Here is a 17607-nt window from a genome sequence, read left to right on the forward strand (position 1 = left end):
GACCAAGGAATGATTCACATCCCAGGTGGGACAGAGTGGGCTAGCATGAAATTTCATCATGCTACTCAGAATCGCGAGGATTTTAAAACGAATGAATTGTTTATTCTGGGAATTTCCCATTTAATATTTTGGACCACAGTTGCAGGTAACTAAGATAGCAGAAAGCAAAACCACAGAGAAATGGTGACTATTGTATTCCTCTTGCTTCTACTGCAACCAGTGGGAAGCCAGAGATAGCAGCACTGAAATCAGGAAAATAATTCCTTCCACCGCATGAAAATCATCTCGCAAGTCTTAAGCAGAGCAGCTGATGGGTAGTCCATGCAAGAAGTCCTCCATTTCACTCTGCCTTTCAATTATGAAATGTATTTTTGTTGCGAAGTTAAAAGTTCCCAGTAAGGAGAAAAACAGTCATTGTATGAGGTGAGGTGAGGAGAGGTGGGAGTAATAGGAACATGGGTCTTGTTCTGGAGACAGCAGAAATTTTGAAATTTTCCAATTAAGTGGGAACATGTAAATGGTTGCAGTTCAGTGGGAACATGTAAATGGAAACGAAACAGTCCCATACTAGTACCAAGATGCCCTGTACAGTTGTCACCAGATCACTTTTTAAAAATGAATTGAATAGCGAAGTTGATGACACATAAAAAAGACAAATTATGAAAACAGAACACCATGTGCCCACCATCCAGATATCATTGCTGACAGGTACGCATAAGAAACTGTTTGACATTGAAACTGGGACTCAAAGATTTTTTGTTATTATATGTTTATTTCTGGTCTGCAGAGGCGAGATTTTTTAAAGGAAAGAAATGGGGGGAAGATAGATACAGAGGCAAAGAAGCATTGCACTGACTGCCAAACTACAGCAGGAAGGCAGAGGAGATTGGGCGAGGGGGGGTGGGAGGGGGGGGCTGTAAGAGATCAATCGAAGGACTTGCACCCATGCATATAAGCATAACCAATTGATACAAGACACTGTGGGGAGAGGGGCAGGTGAGGGCATGTAGGAGAGGCTGGGGGGAGGCCAGTGGATGGAAAAATGTGACATATGTACCACTACTTGAAATACTTTGAACAATAAATAAAGAAAAAAAACAAAAACAGAAGCCATAGACCTTCCAATTCCCGAATACTGATTGGAGTGATGCTGTAAATCGATGAGTTTCCTTTAAGAGCTTCCTAAACGACAGACACTGTGCTAAGTGCTTTGAATACATGACATTTTAACTATCCTGCCACCCAGTAAGGAAGGCATTACCTATGAGTAAGTACATTTAAACTTGACACAGCTTGCCAAGGTCACATAACTGTGTATGAGCTGACTATGGCACTGAGTATAACAACTAAAATAGCTGTAAGTATGTACTTCTCCCTTCATTATTAAAAATGACAAGTGAAAAATCACCAGAGATACAAAATATTTTTGAAAAATCACCAATGTTTAAATATTTAAAGAATTTTGAAAAGATAAGCAGGAAATTACTAAGCCTGAGAAATGGGAAATTGTAGATTTTGACCTGCGAGGAGACAACACTGGCTAAAGAAGTAATGTAGGTTGGATCAAATGTTTGGGCATTATTGCTTTACTTTCATTTGTATAAAATTATGCATTTCGTTCTGGACTTAGGTGTAAACTCCAATCATTCAATGTACTCTGAAAAAAATGGTTGCTATATATTTCATACTTTAATAGGCCAAACAACAGAAATTATACACCTGTGTGATATACAGAATGTGCTAAGAACCTATGAAACTTACTCTGAAAAACGGTTTTTGTATATTTTATATATATGGATATATATTTACACATTATATATATGATGTATAGAATGTGCTAGGAACTTATGAAATTTACCCTGAAAATATGTTACTATATATTTTTACACATAAACATGCCAAACAACAGAAACTTACACACCTGTGTGGTTTACAGAATGTGCTAAGAACCCATGGAAACATATAAAATAACAAGAGAAGAATTCTTTGTACACTGGATGTCATACCTCTGTCATGGAAATGAATACAAGACAGCGTTAATTACTGAAATGGCTTCTTTCCCATTATCCTGCGTCACTGATTTTTTTTTTAATGTTAAAGAAATAAAAGCTTTAAAAACAAACAAGAAGGGAAAAAATACCCTTTATACCTTTAATACACGTTGGAATTTGAGGCTCCCAATCATTGTTAGGTCCACAGATAATCGTACTGCTACCTTGAAGGTCAAAACCCTCCAGGCATTCAAGGTCAGCCTTTGCTTGGTAATGATACACTTTTTCATGTCCTGACACCAGTCTGCCGTTCTCAACCACTGGAATCTCACATTTAACCACTGAGAAGTGAAGACATTTCAGAGTTAATGAAAATGTGCTGCTCTAACAAAGGAGAGAAAAACTAGTGCAAAGTCATAATTTCCACTGAGAACACAGAGACAAGGAATGAAAGGCAGGATGTTGATTTTCTATAAGAAAGGTTTCATTTATGCATTTTAATTTCAGCAAACAGATTGAGAGAAATGTAACAATTTTTTATTTTATTTTATTTATTTATTTATTTATTTATTTATTTATTTCCCAGCTAAAACAAACTGTCAGAGCTTATTGGCTTTTCACATTTTTTTCTACTGCAAGTTTTGAGAAAGGTCTGATTACCAGATGCAAGTTCTGGGTCAGTTCAAACAAACTTTTTTAAAAAATAGTTTTAATTGATTTTTTACAGAGAGGAAGGAAGAGGGATAGAGATCTGGAAATATTGATGAGAGAGAAACATCGATCAGCTGTCTCGTGGGGATGTGCCCGCAAACAAAGCACATGCCCTTGACTGGAATTGAACCTGGGACCTTCCAGTCCCCAAGCCGATGCTCTATCCACTGAGCCAAACTGGTTTCGGCCAAACAAACTTTTGATACTCATTATCTTGGGGGGATGCATGAGGGGGGTTGTGTGTGTGTGTGTGTGTGTGTGTTTTTGTGTGTGTGTGTGTGTGTGTGTATGTGTCTAGCAGGATTTTTTTCAATCAGAGTTGACATTCAATATTATGTTAGTTTTAGGTAGACGGTCTAGTGGTTAGACATTTATATAGCTGAGCACCATACACAGGTATTACAATATTCTTGACTACATTCCCTGTGTAGACCTCACACACCTAGGACTATTTTGTAACTACCAATTTGTACTTCATTCCTCTGCCTTTTTCACAGAGCCTCCTATCAAATCCCCATCCTGTCTGGCAACCTTCAGTTTTTCTCTGTAAGTTTCTTTTGATTGCTTATTTCATATTTTTAGATTCCACATATAAGTGAAATCCTGTGGTATTTGTCTTTCTCTTATTTCACTTAGGACAATGCCCTCTAGCTCCACCCATGTTGCTGAAAATTGTTAGAGTTCACCCATTTTACGGCTAAATGACATTCCATTGGATACAGAGTGCTCCCCCAAAATGTACACACACTTTTAACAGCTCAGAGCACAATTTTGAAAATGAAATGTACTTTAGCAAACACTGCCTTTATGATTATGGAAAGTGTGTGTATACATTTTGGGGGACACCCTATATATGTACCACATCTTCTTTATCCAAATGTCTATTGACAGACACTTAGGTTGCTTCCTTATCTCGGCTCTGATATACGAAATGGCCTTCTTTGTCTCTTGTTATAGCCTTGGTTTTAAAGTTTATATAATCTGTTGTAAATAATGCTTTTCTTCAGGTGTTTTTTCAATTTCCAACTGCCTTAAATATCTTTTAGCCAGAGTGTAATTTTTTGATGCTTTCAAGCAAAAAACCAAAAATCTTAATTCATGCATACATTAAGTAATTCACAATGTATACAGTGAAATACCAAGAATTTGTGGGTGAAGGGTGGGGAACTCTAAAAGTAGAACTAATTTTTATTCTGTTAGACCTATATTGAATTAAATTAGGAACCGATGTAACAGGAGGAGCAAGCACATATGGTTTTTGTTTGTTTTTCTTCGGTAAAAGTAATTTGAAAGTATTTACATATGATTTAAACAGAGAGAAAGAAGTAAATGGAATTATTTTTACATTTACACTGAGGAGAGTCACTACTCCATATTTTATACACAGAAGCCTGTTCCCTTCAATAAGTGAATATTCATCTGGTTCACTCCCTCTGATAAGTGAATTCATATGGTCCATTTGAAGGATTAGGACTATAAATTACTTCATTGTATTCAAATGTATCTTTGAGATTCTTGGTGCATTTTTCCATTTCATATTTCTCTAGGTGGTTGACACAAAATCCCTTAAAAAGAGAGAAAAAAGAAGACATAGAAGGCAAAAGAAAAGGTGAAGGACGAAGACAGTATTTGTAATGTCCTGTGAACTGTCTTCAGTCATTTATATATGATATCTACAATCCAGTTGTGGATCCAATATCCATCTAGAAGAAAGTTTCTACAAGAAAATATATTATCCCAAATCAAAATACTAATGTGCAATGAACTTTCATTTTCTTAAATATATTGTATTGATTTCTGAGAGGAAGGGAGAGGGAGAGAGATAGACAGATCAATGATGAGAAATATTGATTGGCTGCCCCCTATTGGGGATTGAGCCTACAACCTAGGAGTGTGCCCCTAACACAATTGAGCTGGGTACCCTTCAATCTGCAGGCCAATGCTCTATCTACTGAGCCAAACTGACTGGGAAGTAATATGCAATGAACTTTTAGAATAAAAGTAATTTTCTTTAAAAAAAAAAAGTTATGTTAAATACCTATATTTTTCCAAAAGGCTATGATTAGGTTTGTTCTCATAATTAGAGAACTGGTAACTTAGTGAGAAAATATATCTATGATTAAACTAAAACTCCTGGCTAGTTGAAAAATGCTTTATACTTTATAAATATATCTATTCCTAAATCAATGATTTACAGTAGTATTTAGTAATACTTAACAATATCAAGATATTATTGTGTTTTTTTCTCCTCAGTTTCATCCTAAGAGTGTATGGTGAAAATTTCTGGTGGTTTTGGAGTGTTTAATAATAAATAGAATGAATTTTCAGGCTAACTTTTAAGCCAGATATAAAAAATTTTTGGAAAAAAAATGTAAAAATGATGCCACTCTCTTCACTCTTTGCTTTGAAAATTTCTTACTAGATGAAAAAAAAAATATATGTTGCATTTGTTCATATGTATTGAGCTTACTGTTTGTAAAAATGGGTTAATATGTAATTATCTTTAAAATGTCTGTTTAAATGCCAATATAATGAATATCAATAGACCTAACACATCTTCAGAAGATCTCCAGGAAGTATTTGTTAACTTAGCAGCATAACAGGGTCACCAGGCCAAAAATTTGAGAGCTACTTCTTTAAATTCTAAAGAGAGAATATACTTACTTTCGCACTGTGGGGGGTTATCACTCCATTCCACATCATCTCCAGAAAGATTACAATATAGAATGTTTGCTCCAATTAACCTATAACTACATGAGAAAATATCACTGTCTTCTTTATCAGTTAAAAGGAAGACTCACAATAAAAACAAGTTTTGTATGTTTTCTTTTTTTACTGTACCACAGTAGTTTCAGGGAAAAACGTGTCCTAAGTGGCATGTACTGAATGTGCTCACCAAATCTGCAGTGTAATGAAAGAGAAATTCTGAATGTGAGCATGTATTGGTCTAGAGCAAAATGTCTAAGTAAATTTACCATTGCTGTCAGCCTGGCCTCTTCGTTATACCCGCAATTACATCAACATTCACTTCTCTGCCCTTGCTCACATCATTCTGCTCAGTCAGGACAAGCATGAACAGAGAGAGATCTGTCCTTTGATCTTACTTGACTGGATTTGAGTCCCCGCTCCAAAACCAAATTGTCATTTGTGTTGGGCAAGTCCCATAATGTTTCTCTTTCTCGATTTCTGCATTTAGATAACGGATAATAATATATGTTCTTTGGGGTTGTTTAAAGTAGTACATGAGTTTGCATCTGGGACAGGGTGAATGCAGTAAGTAAGTTTTGGTGTTATGAATATTTTTCAGGTTGCAATACCTTCCTAGGAATAGCTCAGAAATACTCCTATTTGATGAAATCTCTGATGATTTAAAGTCAAGGAGTACTACTTCGTTCTTCTGGACTCCCTTTAGAATAAACATGAATAAGTCTATTTCTTTGGTACTCGCATTTACTATTTCCCATTGACACACCTCTCTGTATAAAAATGGCCTTCTCAGTAAAGCTACAACTTCTTTGAGAAGAGTCTATATCTTAGCCTTTGGTACCCCTCAAAGTATCTAGCAGGTTCTCTATAATTATTGACTATAGATATTTTCACTTGATCAAATTACAAAATAGACATTGGAACTGCCTGGAACTGCTTCCAGGTGACTGTCCCCAAGGCTCACAATCGACCCTATATTATAATGTGTTAAGAGAGAATTTGGGGATGATTGCCGAAACCGGTTTGGCTCAATGGATAGAGCATCGGCTTGGGGACTGAAGGATCCCGGGTTCGATTCCGGTCAAGGGCATGTACCTTGGTTGCGGGCATATCCCCAGTAGGGGGTGTGCAAGAGGCAGCTGATCGATGACACTCTCTCATCGATGTTTCTAAGTCTCTATCTCTCTCCCTTCCTCTCTGTACAAAATCAATAAAATATATTGTTTTTTAAAAAAAGAGAGAGAATTTGAGGATGATGGCACAGTAGGAAGCACTGCTATTCTGCCTCCCAACTAGACAACAATTTCTCTGCTACAATCTGCCCAACGCTACTGTTTTTGGAACTCTGGAGGCTTGCAACTTACAGGAAATACGGAAAAATAAATTGCATGAATATTGGTCAATTTCAGCTCTCAGCACAGTGGCAGCCTGCCACCCCACTCCCACAGCAGGTAGAGGTGAAATAAAGTATGAAAGGGATAAATAGTGACACACACACAAAAATAAATAAAATAAAGAATAATAAATGCAAAGAACAATTCACTAGAAAAATCAAAGGCCGTTTTGAGCAGGCAGAAGAAAGAATCCTCCAATGAGAAGAAATGACTATGGAAATTACTGAGTTGGAGGAGCATAGTGAAAAAAAATGAATGTTTTAGGACCTGGGGGACACCCATAAGCAGACCAGTATATAAGCACACTGGGACGCTTAGGAGGAGAAGACAGAGAGGGGCAGAAAGGATCTTGGGAAGAAATGAAGGCTGAAACTTCCCAATGCTGATGAAAGACAGGTGGAGATGGAGCTGTAAAGGATTCTTTTTTTGTAATTTATTGAATTTAAATTGGTATGAATTCAAATAGGAATGTTATAATTTTAGAATGTTAAAAGCAACTCCAATGGGAACCACAGACAAAATCACTATAGAAAATACATAAAAGGGAATGAGGAAGAAATTTCAACATTTCATTATAAAAAGTTAGCTAAACACAAAAGAAAACTAATGCACAAAGGGAGTGATACCCGCCCAAAGCTTAAAAGCATATAGAACACAAACAGCACAATGAGAGAAGTCAGTCCCTCTTTGTCAGTAATTTTTTTTCTTTATATTTTTATTTACTTCAGAGAGGAAAAGATAGGGAGAGAGAGATATAAAGATCAATGATGAAAGAGAATCATTGATCGGCTGCCTCCTGCATGCCCCACACCAGGGATTGAGCCCACAATCTGGGCATGTGCCCTTGACCAGAATCAACCCGGGACCCTTCAGTCTGCAGGCTGACACTCTATCCACTCAGCCAAACCAGCCAGGGCACATTGCATTTTTATAGTGTATTACATTTATCCTCTAAATGCACATTTTAAAAGTAAATTTCCAATATCTCAAATATACACTATTAAAAGAGCCCTATAGAAAAAGCCTGCTGTTAAATGCTCAGCACTTGTTTTTGAGACTTTCGCTCCATTGTAGCAGTATCAAAAATAAGGTTTTTCACCTAAGAAACTGGCTACCCAGGTCAATTTTGTCTGGAAACACCTGACAGTGTAATATGGAGGTTAGATTACTTTTGCTTGGAAATTCTACCTCCCATTTCTACAAACCCTCTTTCAGTTCTCAGGGTGGGCCATTTTATACAGGGTGCACTTTATTGTTAAGGATAAAGTCACCATGATTACTATACTTTTAATGCTAACAATAGCAGTATTATATATAGTAAGTGTTATACTATTTTGTTTTCTTTTAATTTAAAATTCTTTCGATTCATTACATATCTTTTGTCTCCATAAAAAGCCAAAGCATACATTAGCTCTCAGTGTAACTTGTCACCCAGAAAGCAAGAAGAAGTCCACATTATAGGAATGCTTAAGAAAATACCCCAAAATAAGATTAGTAACATTTACATTAGTCCTCTAATGGAGCACCTTACTTACCCCTCATTACAAGTATAATGAGTCTCTGAACCAAATTGAAAAGTTCCATGCGTGTAAAATACTTGGGCATTTTGAACATCTGCTAGCGGTGGACATAATTTTTCTGAAAGAAAAATGCCAAATGTGTTGTTTTATACCGATTGCAATACAGATTCAAGTCAAAATTGGACACGGCACTTTTGAATTCATGGGAATATTTTCTTTCCTTACCTATCAAAAGCTCAAATTTAAAATTCACATATCACCGAAACCGGTTTGGCTCAGTGGATAGAGCGCTGGTCTGCAGACTGAAAGGTCCCAGGTTCCATTCCAGTCAAGGGCATGTGCATTGGTGGTAGGCACAACCCCAGGAGGGGGTGTGCAGGAGGCAGCTGGTCGTTGTTTCTCTCTCATCGATGTTTCTAGCTCTCTATCCCTCTCCCTTCCTCTCTGTAAAAAATCGATAAAATATATTTTTTAAAAATAAAAATAAAATTCACATATCCCCTCACAACCAATTGCCAAGGAAGAGATTCTAGGGAAAATTTCAGAAACAGTGCTACCTACAATATATTTTCCCAGGAGTTAACCATCCTCACAGTAGTGACATACTGAGCCTACAATGTGTGAAAACGTCTAAGGAACAAAAAGAAAAGCTTTGCAAACTCACTTGTACAAGCCTCCTCGAGAGGTGACCACGTGTTATCAGGCTCACAAACAGCAGACATGGGAAGAATAGGAACAAGATGCTTGTATCCTGGGAGACACTCATATTCTATTGTGTCCCCGGGGGCGTAATGGGGCGCAGCATCGCCCTTTAGTTTCATAGTCGTGAATGTCGGTAGCTCATCGCAGGCACCTAGGCATGAGATAAGAACGTGAGAGTAAATTATTTTAACTCTTTTCGTCAGCCAGGGTCTGTGGTCTGGATGTAGCTTCACGGTAGATGGTAAATAAAAGCAAAGGTTTTTGAAAGATCTTAAATGACTGTGTGTGTGTGTGTGTGTGTGTGTGTGTGTATATATATATATATATATATATATATATATATATATATATATATAATTGATTTTTTACAGGGAGGAAGGGAGAGAGATAGAGAGCTAGAAATGTTGATGAGAGAGAAACATCGACCAGCTGCCTCTTGTACACCCCCTACTGGGGATGTGCCCACAACCAATGTACATGCCCCTGACTGGAATCAAACCTGGGACCTTTCAGTTCGCAGACCAATGCTCTACCACTGAGCCAAACCGATTTCGGCTGTTTCAAGCTTTCACCCAAGTGATGGTGGTAGTGCTATGCCATGCTTGCGCCTTAAATATTATCTGATGAGCTTGAGAATAAGGTGAAAAGTCATTTAACAGTAAATTGAAGAGACAGCAGCAATGGTTTTTTTATTTTAAAATATATCCACAGATATGTGTCCTTCTCCATTTTTTTTTCTGAATTCATCTCACACTCACAACTCTCCTATAAAGACATCTGGAGTCTGTCGGGCCACATTACTCTTTCACAGTTTGAAACACAGTCTCATGAAACCCCAGGGTTCTCTAAGAAGGTAAGTTCTTAAAGGTTGTAAATCATATGTGTCCTTTTTCTACTACATTCTGCATGAAGTTGTTCCTCAAGAGATGCTATGGTAACAGGTGATTAATATGTAAGCACTATGCCGAAACCGGTTTGGCTCAGTGGATAGAGCGTCGGTCTGCGGACTGAAATGTCCCAGGTTCGATTCCGGTCAGGGGCATGTACATTGGTTGTGGGCACATCCCCAGTAGGGGGTGTGCAAGAGGCAGTTGGTTGATGTTTCTCATTAACGTTTCTAGCTCTCCATCTCTCTCCCTTCCTCTCTGTAAAAAATCAATAAAATATATATTTTTTAAAATATGTAAGTGCTGTGCATTTCATAGATCAAAATATGGGTTAAAGTATTTTAAAATATAAGGTTTCATATGTTTCATATGTCAACCCTGAGAAAAATGTATGCCTGCCAAGAAGTACTGATTGTGTTTAGTTGGGTTCAATTTCATAACTTGAGTCTAGCATCCATTGTTTACTGAGGTCTTTCATGCACACTGCCTATTAGGAAAAAACTGCAGGCTAAGCTCCTAGCTCTTGCGCTGTGTTCTTGCCCTCTGAATCGTTAAAAAAAAAAATTTTTAAGTTCATAGCCCAATGGATGTGGCTCATTGGTTGAACATCCACCCATAAACCAGGAGGTCATGGTTCGATTCCTGGTCAGGGAACATGCCTGGGTTGCAGATCCATCCCTAGTAGGGGGCATGCAGGAGGTAGCCAATCATTGATTCTCATCATTGATGTTTCTCTCTCTCTCTCTTTTCTGCAAGGATATATCTATCATCTATAGCTATCTATCTATCATTTCTTAAGGTGGCTGGTTGATTTGTATATTCAACATATTTCTACAGTAAAGCTATTATATTGCTACTTGATATTTTACTTCTGAGTTTTTTCTTTTTGCTATTTTGATTGAGTGCTTTCCATTATCTTGCCTTTCAAATCACTGATTCTGTCCTCAGTTTCATCTAAACTGTTATTGATTCCTTCTAGAGTATTCATCATTTCAATTATTATAGTCTTCATTTCTGAGTGGTTACTTTCATGGTTTCTATGGTGTGTGTTTTTCTTATGTTTACTACCTCTTTGTTGAAGTTCTTACTCAGTTGATCTATTCTTCCCCCAAAGTTCATTGAGCATCCTTATAACCAGTGCTTTGAACTCTGCATCTGGTAGATTTCTTACCTCCATTTTGCTTAGTTTTTTTTCTGGAGTTTTCTTCTGTCCTTTAATTTGGGATATGCTTCTTTGTCTCCTTTTGGCTGCTCCTCTTTGTTTGTATGTATTAAAAAGATCTGCTACATTTATCAGTTCTGTCAGGGTGGCCTTATATAAGAGGTTTCCTTTTGGCGCCCAGTGGCTCAGTGGCATTGTCCCTTGTGTGGTTTGTGTGTAGTTCCTGTTGTAGTTCAACCTTGATTGTTGTTTGCTCCTCAGTAGGTGGAGCTGTCCCTTAGGGTGACTGGTTCTGAAGACTGGTAATGACCTTTGTGAGGGCTGGTTCTGTACTCCTGGTGCCTTCTAAGACTACCCTTTGGATGTGCCTTTTGTGGAGCTGATAGAGTGGTATTCTGTGGTGATCTGAGGTTGTTTCTGGAGCATCTTGAGAGAGGCTCCAGTTTAGGCTGAGGTCAGCCACTATCCATGCCCAGCCAAGGGCACCTGGTAGGAGCTACAAGTGATCCCCAGTTGGCAAATGCCTATACTGAGTCAGGAGACTCATGGGAGAAGCCACACCATGACTTGAGGCTAGCTGCCATCCAGGCCAGGCCTGGGGCCATTCAGCAAAAGGTGCAGGGCACATTGAGGCCAGTCACTGCCTTCTTGGGGAGATTTTTAAAAAGCTTGCAGTCGAAGTCGGTATGGCTCAGTGGATAGAGTGTTGGCCTGCGAGGTCCCAGGTTCGATTCCTGTCAGGGGCATGTACCTTGGTTGCAGGCACATCCAGTAGGGGGTGTGCAGGAGGCAGCTGATCAATGATTCTCTCTCATTGATGTTTCTAGCTCTCTGTCTCTTTCCCTTCCTCTCAAAAAAAAAAAAAAAAAAAAAACAAAGTCAATAAAATATATTTGAAAAGAAAAGAAAGAAAGAAGGAAAGGAAGAAAGAAAGAAAGCTTGCAGCATGAGCCATGTCTGCCCAGGAGGCACAGCCACTGAAAGAGCCAAGTGCAGTGTGTGCATTGGGTGGAGCTGAGTCTCAGGGAGTTATCAGGGTTAGGTGAGTGGTAGTTATTGGGTTAATGCAGATTCGGATTTAGTTCCCCTCTGTCCCCGCAGGCTGCATGGGAAAGTGCTCAACAAGGGAACAATAATGGCCCCCACGCTGAAGCCACACAACTCAGTTTCTCCCCATATGTCGATGCCTTTCGAGCTGCTTTTCCTTTCTGGGTGCTTCGGGTGAGTACTTGTGAAGGATGGAGTCTGTGTTCAGGCTTTCTAGGAGAAAGTCTGGGTTTCCAGCAACCCTCCATCTCACCAGGTTGGGGCTGAAATGCCACCTGTTTTCACAGCCAGCTGCCATGGGGACTTCTCTTCCCAGCACTGACGTCCTGGTTCAGGGAGCCTGGTGTGGGGCTGGTATTTCTCCATCTTATCCTTAGCTGTAGGAGTTCAGCTAGTCTTCAGGTGGGTCGGCAGGTTGACTGTTGGATGACTCAGTTGTGAGTTGATGTGGTCATGGGAGAAGGCAAGCACAGTGCTTACCTACTCTGCCATCTTGACTGGAACACTCTGATCTCTCAAGTCTTCAGCAGAGCAGTGGATCAGTAGTCCATGCAATTACTTCATTGAAATAATTAAGGACTCTCCCTGTCTTTCCGTTGCTATGAAATTTAGTTTCTGTTGCCAAATAAAAATTCTCAGTATAGAGAAAAAGAATAACTGTATGAAATGTGGAGAGGTGGTAGAAAAATGAGTCTTGTTCTGGAGACAGTAGAAACATCCTAGTTTAAATGGTACTGTATAAAAAGAACTAAAGTGGTCATGGAAAGATATCTCTTTTAATATGAATAAAAGAGCAAAGTCACTGACAGAATCCATGGAATCCATGGACCTTCCTCTCCATGTACTGATTGGAATAATGTTGTAAGCTTCCTATATGACAGGCACTATGCTAAGTGCTTTAAGTGCATCCCATTTTAACTTTTCTATTATCCAGGAAGAAAGACATTAAATCATTTTACATATAAGTGAGCACATTTACTAGTAAAGCTTGTGTTATTGCCCAAGTTTACACACCTTTGTAGATCTGCGGACTATGGCAAATCAACTTAGAATCACTAGTATAACAAGTAGAATAGCTGCAAAAATGTTATTTTTCTTTTTATTATTAAAATGATGGATGACCAAATCACCAGTCAAAAGATTTTTTTTTTTAAAGCCCATAGGTATTTAAACAATTTAGAAAAATAAAGCAGGAAGTTACCAAACCTGAGACAGGAAAAAGTGTAGGGTTTTTCTTCCTGGGAGGAGTTGACATTGAAAAACAAAATAACCGCCAAAACCGGTTTGGCTCAGTGGATGGAGCGTCCTGCGGACTGAAAGATCCCAGGTTTGATTCCGGTCAAGGGCATGTACCTTGGTTGCAGGCACATCCCCAGGGGAGAGGGCGCGTGTGTAGAAGGCAGCTTATCAATGTGATGTTTCTCTCTCATCGATGTTCCTAACTCTCTATCCCTCTCCCTTCCTCTCTGTAAAAACTCAATAAAATATATTTTTAAAAAAGAAAAACAAAATAACCACTTGGTTATTATCTCCATTTATACAAAATGATACCTTTCATTCTTGATTCATATAGATAAAGTTTCCCATGCTTCAATTTATTTGAAAAAAAATTTCCTATACATTTTGATACGTGAATAGTACCAAATAACAGAAATGTAGGCATAGTAAATGTACATGATGTGTTAAGAGCCCACCAAAGCATAAATTATATTATATGTCCTACCTCTGTTCTGGAAATGAATACAAACACAGAGTAAAATACAAAACTTCCTTGCTTCTTTTCAATTATTCTGTATCACTGATTTTTATTTTTATTTTTTATTTTATTTTTTAAAATATATTTTATTGATTTTTCACAGAGGAAGAAAGAGGGACAGAGAGCTAGAAACATCGATGAGAGAGAAACATCGATCAGCTGTCTCTTGCACACCCCCCACTGGGAATGTGCCCGCAACCAATATACTTGCCCTTGACCAGAATCAAACCTGGGACCTTTTAGTCTTCAGGCCGACGCTCTATCCACTGAGCCAAAATCGGTTTCGGCTATATCACTGATTTTTAATGTTAAAGAAATAAAATAAAATAAAATAAAATAAAATAAAATAAGAAAGAAAATGATACTTTTTGTACCTTTAATACATTTTGGCAATGCGGGCTCCCAATTATTGTTAGCTCCACAGAAAAGTGTCTTGCTGCCTTCAAGGTAAAATCCCCTCTCGCACTTAATTGTAACCTCAGCTTTGTAGTATAATTTTTTCTCAAGTCCAGAAATGACTCTCCCATCGTCGAGTACTGGAGGTTGGCATTTGACCACTGAAAAGCAAAGAAATTCCAGAATTAATGGAAAATTCTTTTAACCTAGGGCAGAAACATTACTGCAAAGTAGTACTTTCCTCTGGGAACAAAGAGACAAGACATGGAAGTCAGGATATTAATTAAATAAAAGACTTTAATTCCAGGGAAACAGACATAGAGATATCTAATAACCTTTGCCCACCTAGAACAGACTATAATGATAGATTATTGGTTTCTTTTTAAAAAATATTTTATTGACTTTTTACAGAGAGGAAGAGAGAGGGAGAGTTAGAAACACCGATGAGAGAGAAACATCAACCAGCTGCCTCCTGTACACCCCCTACCAGGGATGTACCCGCAACCAAGGTACATGCCCTTAACCAGAATCGAACCTGGGACCCTTCAGTCCATAGGCCGATGCTCTATCCACTGAAACAAACCGGTTAGTTTCTTATGTGTTTTATCAATAGTGGCAAGTTTTGAAAAAGTTTGATTACCAGATACAAATTCTGGGCAAGTTCAAAAGCAACTTCTGATTCTCCTTAATTTAGGGTTTAAAAAAAATTCATGCTGACACTGATTACAGTACGCTGCTTTTCAGAAAGGCAGGAAAGACTATTGTGAGAAGGTTATACTTGAGCTCAAGTTGGAAAGAACTAGCCATGCAAAGATATGAAAGAAAAAGTTGTTAGGTAGCAACAACATACATGAACTGAGATGTTTATAAAATGGAAAGGCTGCATAATGAATATGGCTCAGTTGTTGAGCATCGACTTATGAACCAGAAGGTCACTGTTGGATTCCTGGTCAGGGCGCATGCCCAGATTGTGGGTCCAGTCCCTAGTGTGGAGCATGCAGGATGCAACTGATCAATGATTCTCTCTCATCATTGATGTTTTACTCTTTCTCCTCTCCACTCCTCTCCTCTCCCTCTTCCTTCCTCTCTGAAATCAATAAAAAAAAAATTAATTTTAATATTTAATAGATTATTGCTAGCAAATAGACATGGACATTCAGTTCTTATCTAAAACTTCAGTCTTTCCTATTTTCCAAAAAGATAATCATGCCATAAGTGAATAAAATCTATTTCATTTCTTCATTACCACTATGTTTGCCTGTTTCCATACCTTGCATTATTGTCTGGCGAGGCCCTTCAATGCAATGCTGAATAGAGTGGTGAGAATAGACATCCTTATATTGTTTCAGCGTTAGGGGGAAATAAATTACTCTATTACATTAAGTATACTGTTAGCTGTGAGATTCTTGTAGGTGATTTTCATCAGGTCCTATATTATCAGATAACACTTTATTTTTAAGCCAGTGTGTGTTTTGTGGTGCTTTCAAGCAAAAATGTCTTCATCCATGCAATACACAGTAAATCTCAAAGTATACAGTGAAATATCAAAAGCAGGTGGGGCGAGGGATTGGAAACTCTACGACTAGAGCTATTTTTTTCTATTTTTATTTGGCCTATTGTAGATTAATTTAGAAACCAATTTAACAGGAGGAGCAAGAACATATGACTGTTCTGTTTACTTTTAGGGAATTTGGGAGAAAGAAGTGGAAATATTATTACCTTTACACACAGGAGGGTCAGGTCTCCATTTGTTACGCCCAGAACAAGTAAGCTTGCTCTCTCCAACAAGTGAAAAGTCATCTGGCCCATTAGAAGGTATACAATGGTAAGTTACTACATCACTATATTCAAATACATCCTTGTCGCTATTGCTGAATTCTCCATTGGGTATTTGTGGAGGCGGTTGACACAAAATCCCTTAAAAAGAGGACAGGAAAGGAAAAGGAAAAGGTAAAAGATTAAGACAGCATTAGTAATGTCTTCAATAGATTCATTAAACATGTGAGTTCTATAATCTAGTTGAATATCCAATATCCATTTGGAACAAAAATTCTATGGAAAAAAATACAGTATCTTTTTTCATCCTTAAGAGTATGTAGTTCAATCTGCCAAAGGTACAAATGGCGTGTGAATGCAACAGCCCAATCCTGAGGTCTACATGTAACCCGCATATGGATGAGTGTGCAAACACATAAAACAATGCCACTATTCTCACTTTTTGAAAATTCTGGTTTTCCTTTAAAAATTTTGTTGTATCTATTAATGCGCATTGTACTTCCTGTTCTCAATGAGTTAATACATAATTATTCTTAAAACTTTTCAAAATTCATTCCAATATAATGGAATAGCCATCGCCATATCCCACCTGAAGAAAAGCTATGTGGGTGTCTTTTAAAAATGTAAAAGCATGAAGTCAAGCCAAGGCCAAAAAAAGTTTGAGAACTACTGATCTAAATTCTAAAGAGAGAATATACTTACTCGCACAGTGTGGGGCAACGCCGGTCCATTCCAGTCTCCCAGTAAGTTCACAATATCGATTTTTTTCTCCAACTAAGTAATAACTAAATGAGAACGGAAAAGAATACCGTTTTCTTTATCAGTTCAGAAGAAATACATAATTACAAAGACAAATGTGATGTGGTTGTTTTTGTGCACTTCAGTGGGCTTGAGGGAGAAGTTTCTTAAACAGAATATATCGAATGTGCTCCCCAAGTCTGCAATGTAATGAAAGAGATTCTGCATTTGAACACACATTGGTCTGGAGGAAAAAGTCTCCAAAGTCTGTCGTGCCTGACAGTCTGGCCTCTTTTCTGTCTTCAGGAGGCACATCAACACTCACTTCTCTGAACCTGCTCATGCCGTTTGGCTCAGTCATACACTGACTGAGCAGAGAGATCTGTAGCGCTTACTTACCTGGGTTCCAGTCCCAGCTCCAAAACTGGCTTGTTATTTGAGCATGCACATGTCCCTTCATGTTCCTTATCTATGAAAACAGTACAATACTAGATCGCTCCTGGGGTGGTTGGTTTTTTTTTGTTTTTTTTTGTTTTTTGAGGTATTATATGTGTAATGCCCTTACCATTGCCCTCCCCCACCTCACTCCCATACATGCCCTTATATCCCGCCACCCCCCCCCCCCGAGTTTTACGTCCATTGGTTATGTTTATATGCATGCATGCAAGTCCTTCGGTTGATCTCTTATCTCCCCCACCTCCCTAACCTTCCCGCTGTAATTTGACAGTCTATTTGATGCTTTACTGCCTCTATATCTATCTATCTTTTTATTCATCAGTTTATAATGTTCTTTATTATCCATAAATGAGTGAGATCATGTG

At 38.2% G+C, this 17607-nt stretch overlaps 1 protein-coding gene across 3 annotated transcripts in view; it reads right to left on the bottom strand.

The window, feature by feature from the left end:
* Nucleotides 1-17607, bottom strand: part of LOC311612391 (membrane cofactor protein-like) — a 73153-nt gene that overhangs the window by 49275 nt on the left and 6271 nt on the right. For all 3 annotated transcript variants that reach the window (XR_014793285.1, XR_014793286.1, XM_084865295.1), the window contains exons 4-10: nt 16751-16833; nt 15992-16189; nt 14251-14433; nt 8987-9175; nt 8338-8440; nt 5367-5452; nt 2150-2332 (exon numbers count right to left, since the gene is read on the bottom strand). Coding sequence is in view for 1 of the 3 variants with exons in the window: in XM_084865295.1 (XP_084721421.1) it covers nt 2150-2332; nt 5367-5452; nt 8338-8440; nt 8987-9175; nt 14251-14433; nt 15992-16189; nt 16751-16833 (1025 nt within the window). In the remaining 2 variants the exon portion in view is untranslated. The remainder of the gene's footprint in view (nt 1-2149; nt 2333-5366; nt 5453-8337; nt 8441-8986; nt 9176-14250; nt 14434-15991; nt 16190-16750; nt 16834-17607) is intronic.

This window comes from Pipistrellus hanaki, assembly GCF_964339955.1.
Source record: "Pipistrellus hanaki genome assembly, chromosome: 18".
Classification (NCBI taxonomy): domain Eukaryota; kingdom Metazoa; phylum Chordata; class Mammalia; order Chiroptera; family Vespertilionidae; genus Pipistrellus; species Pipistrellus hanaki.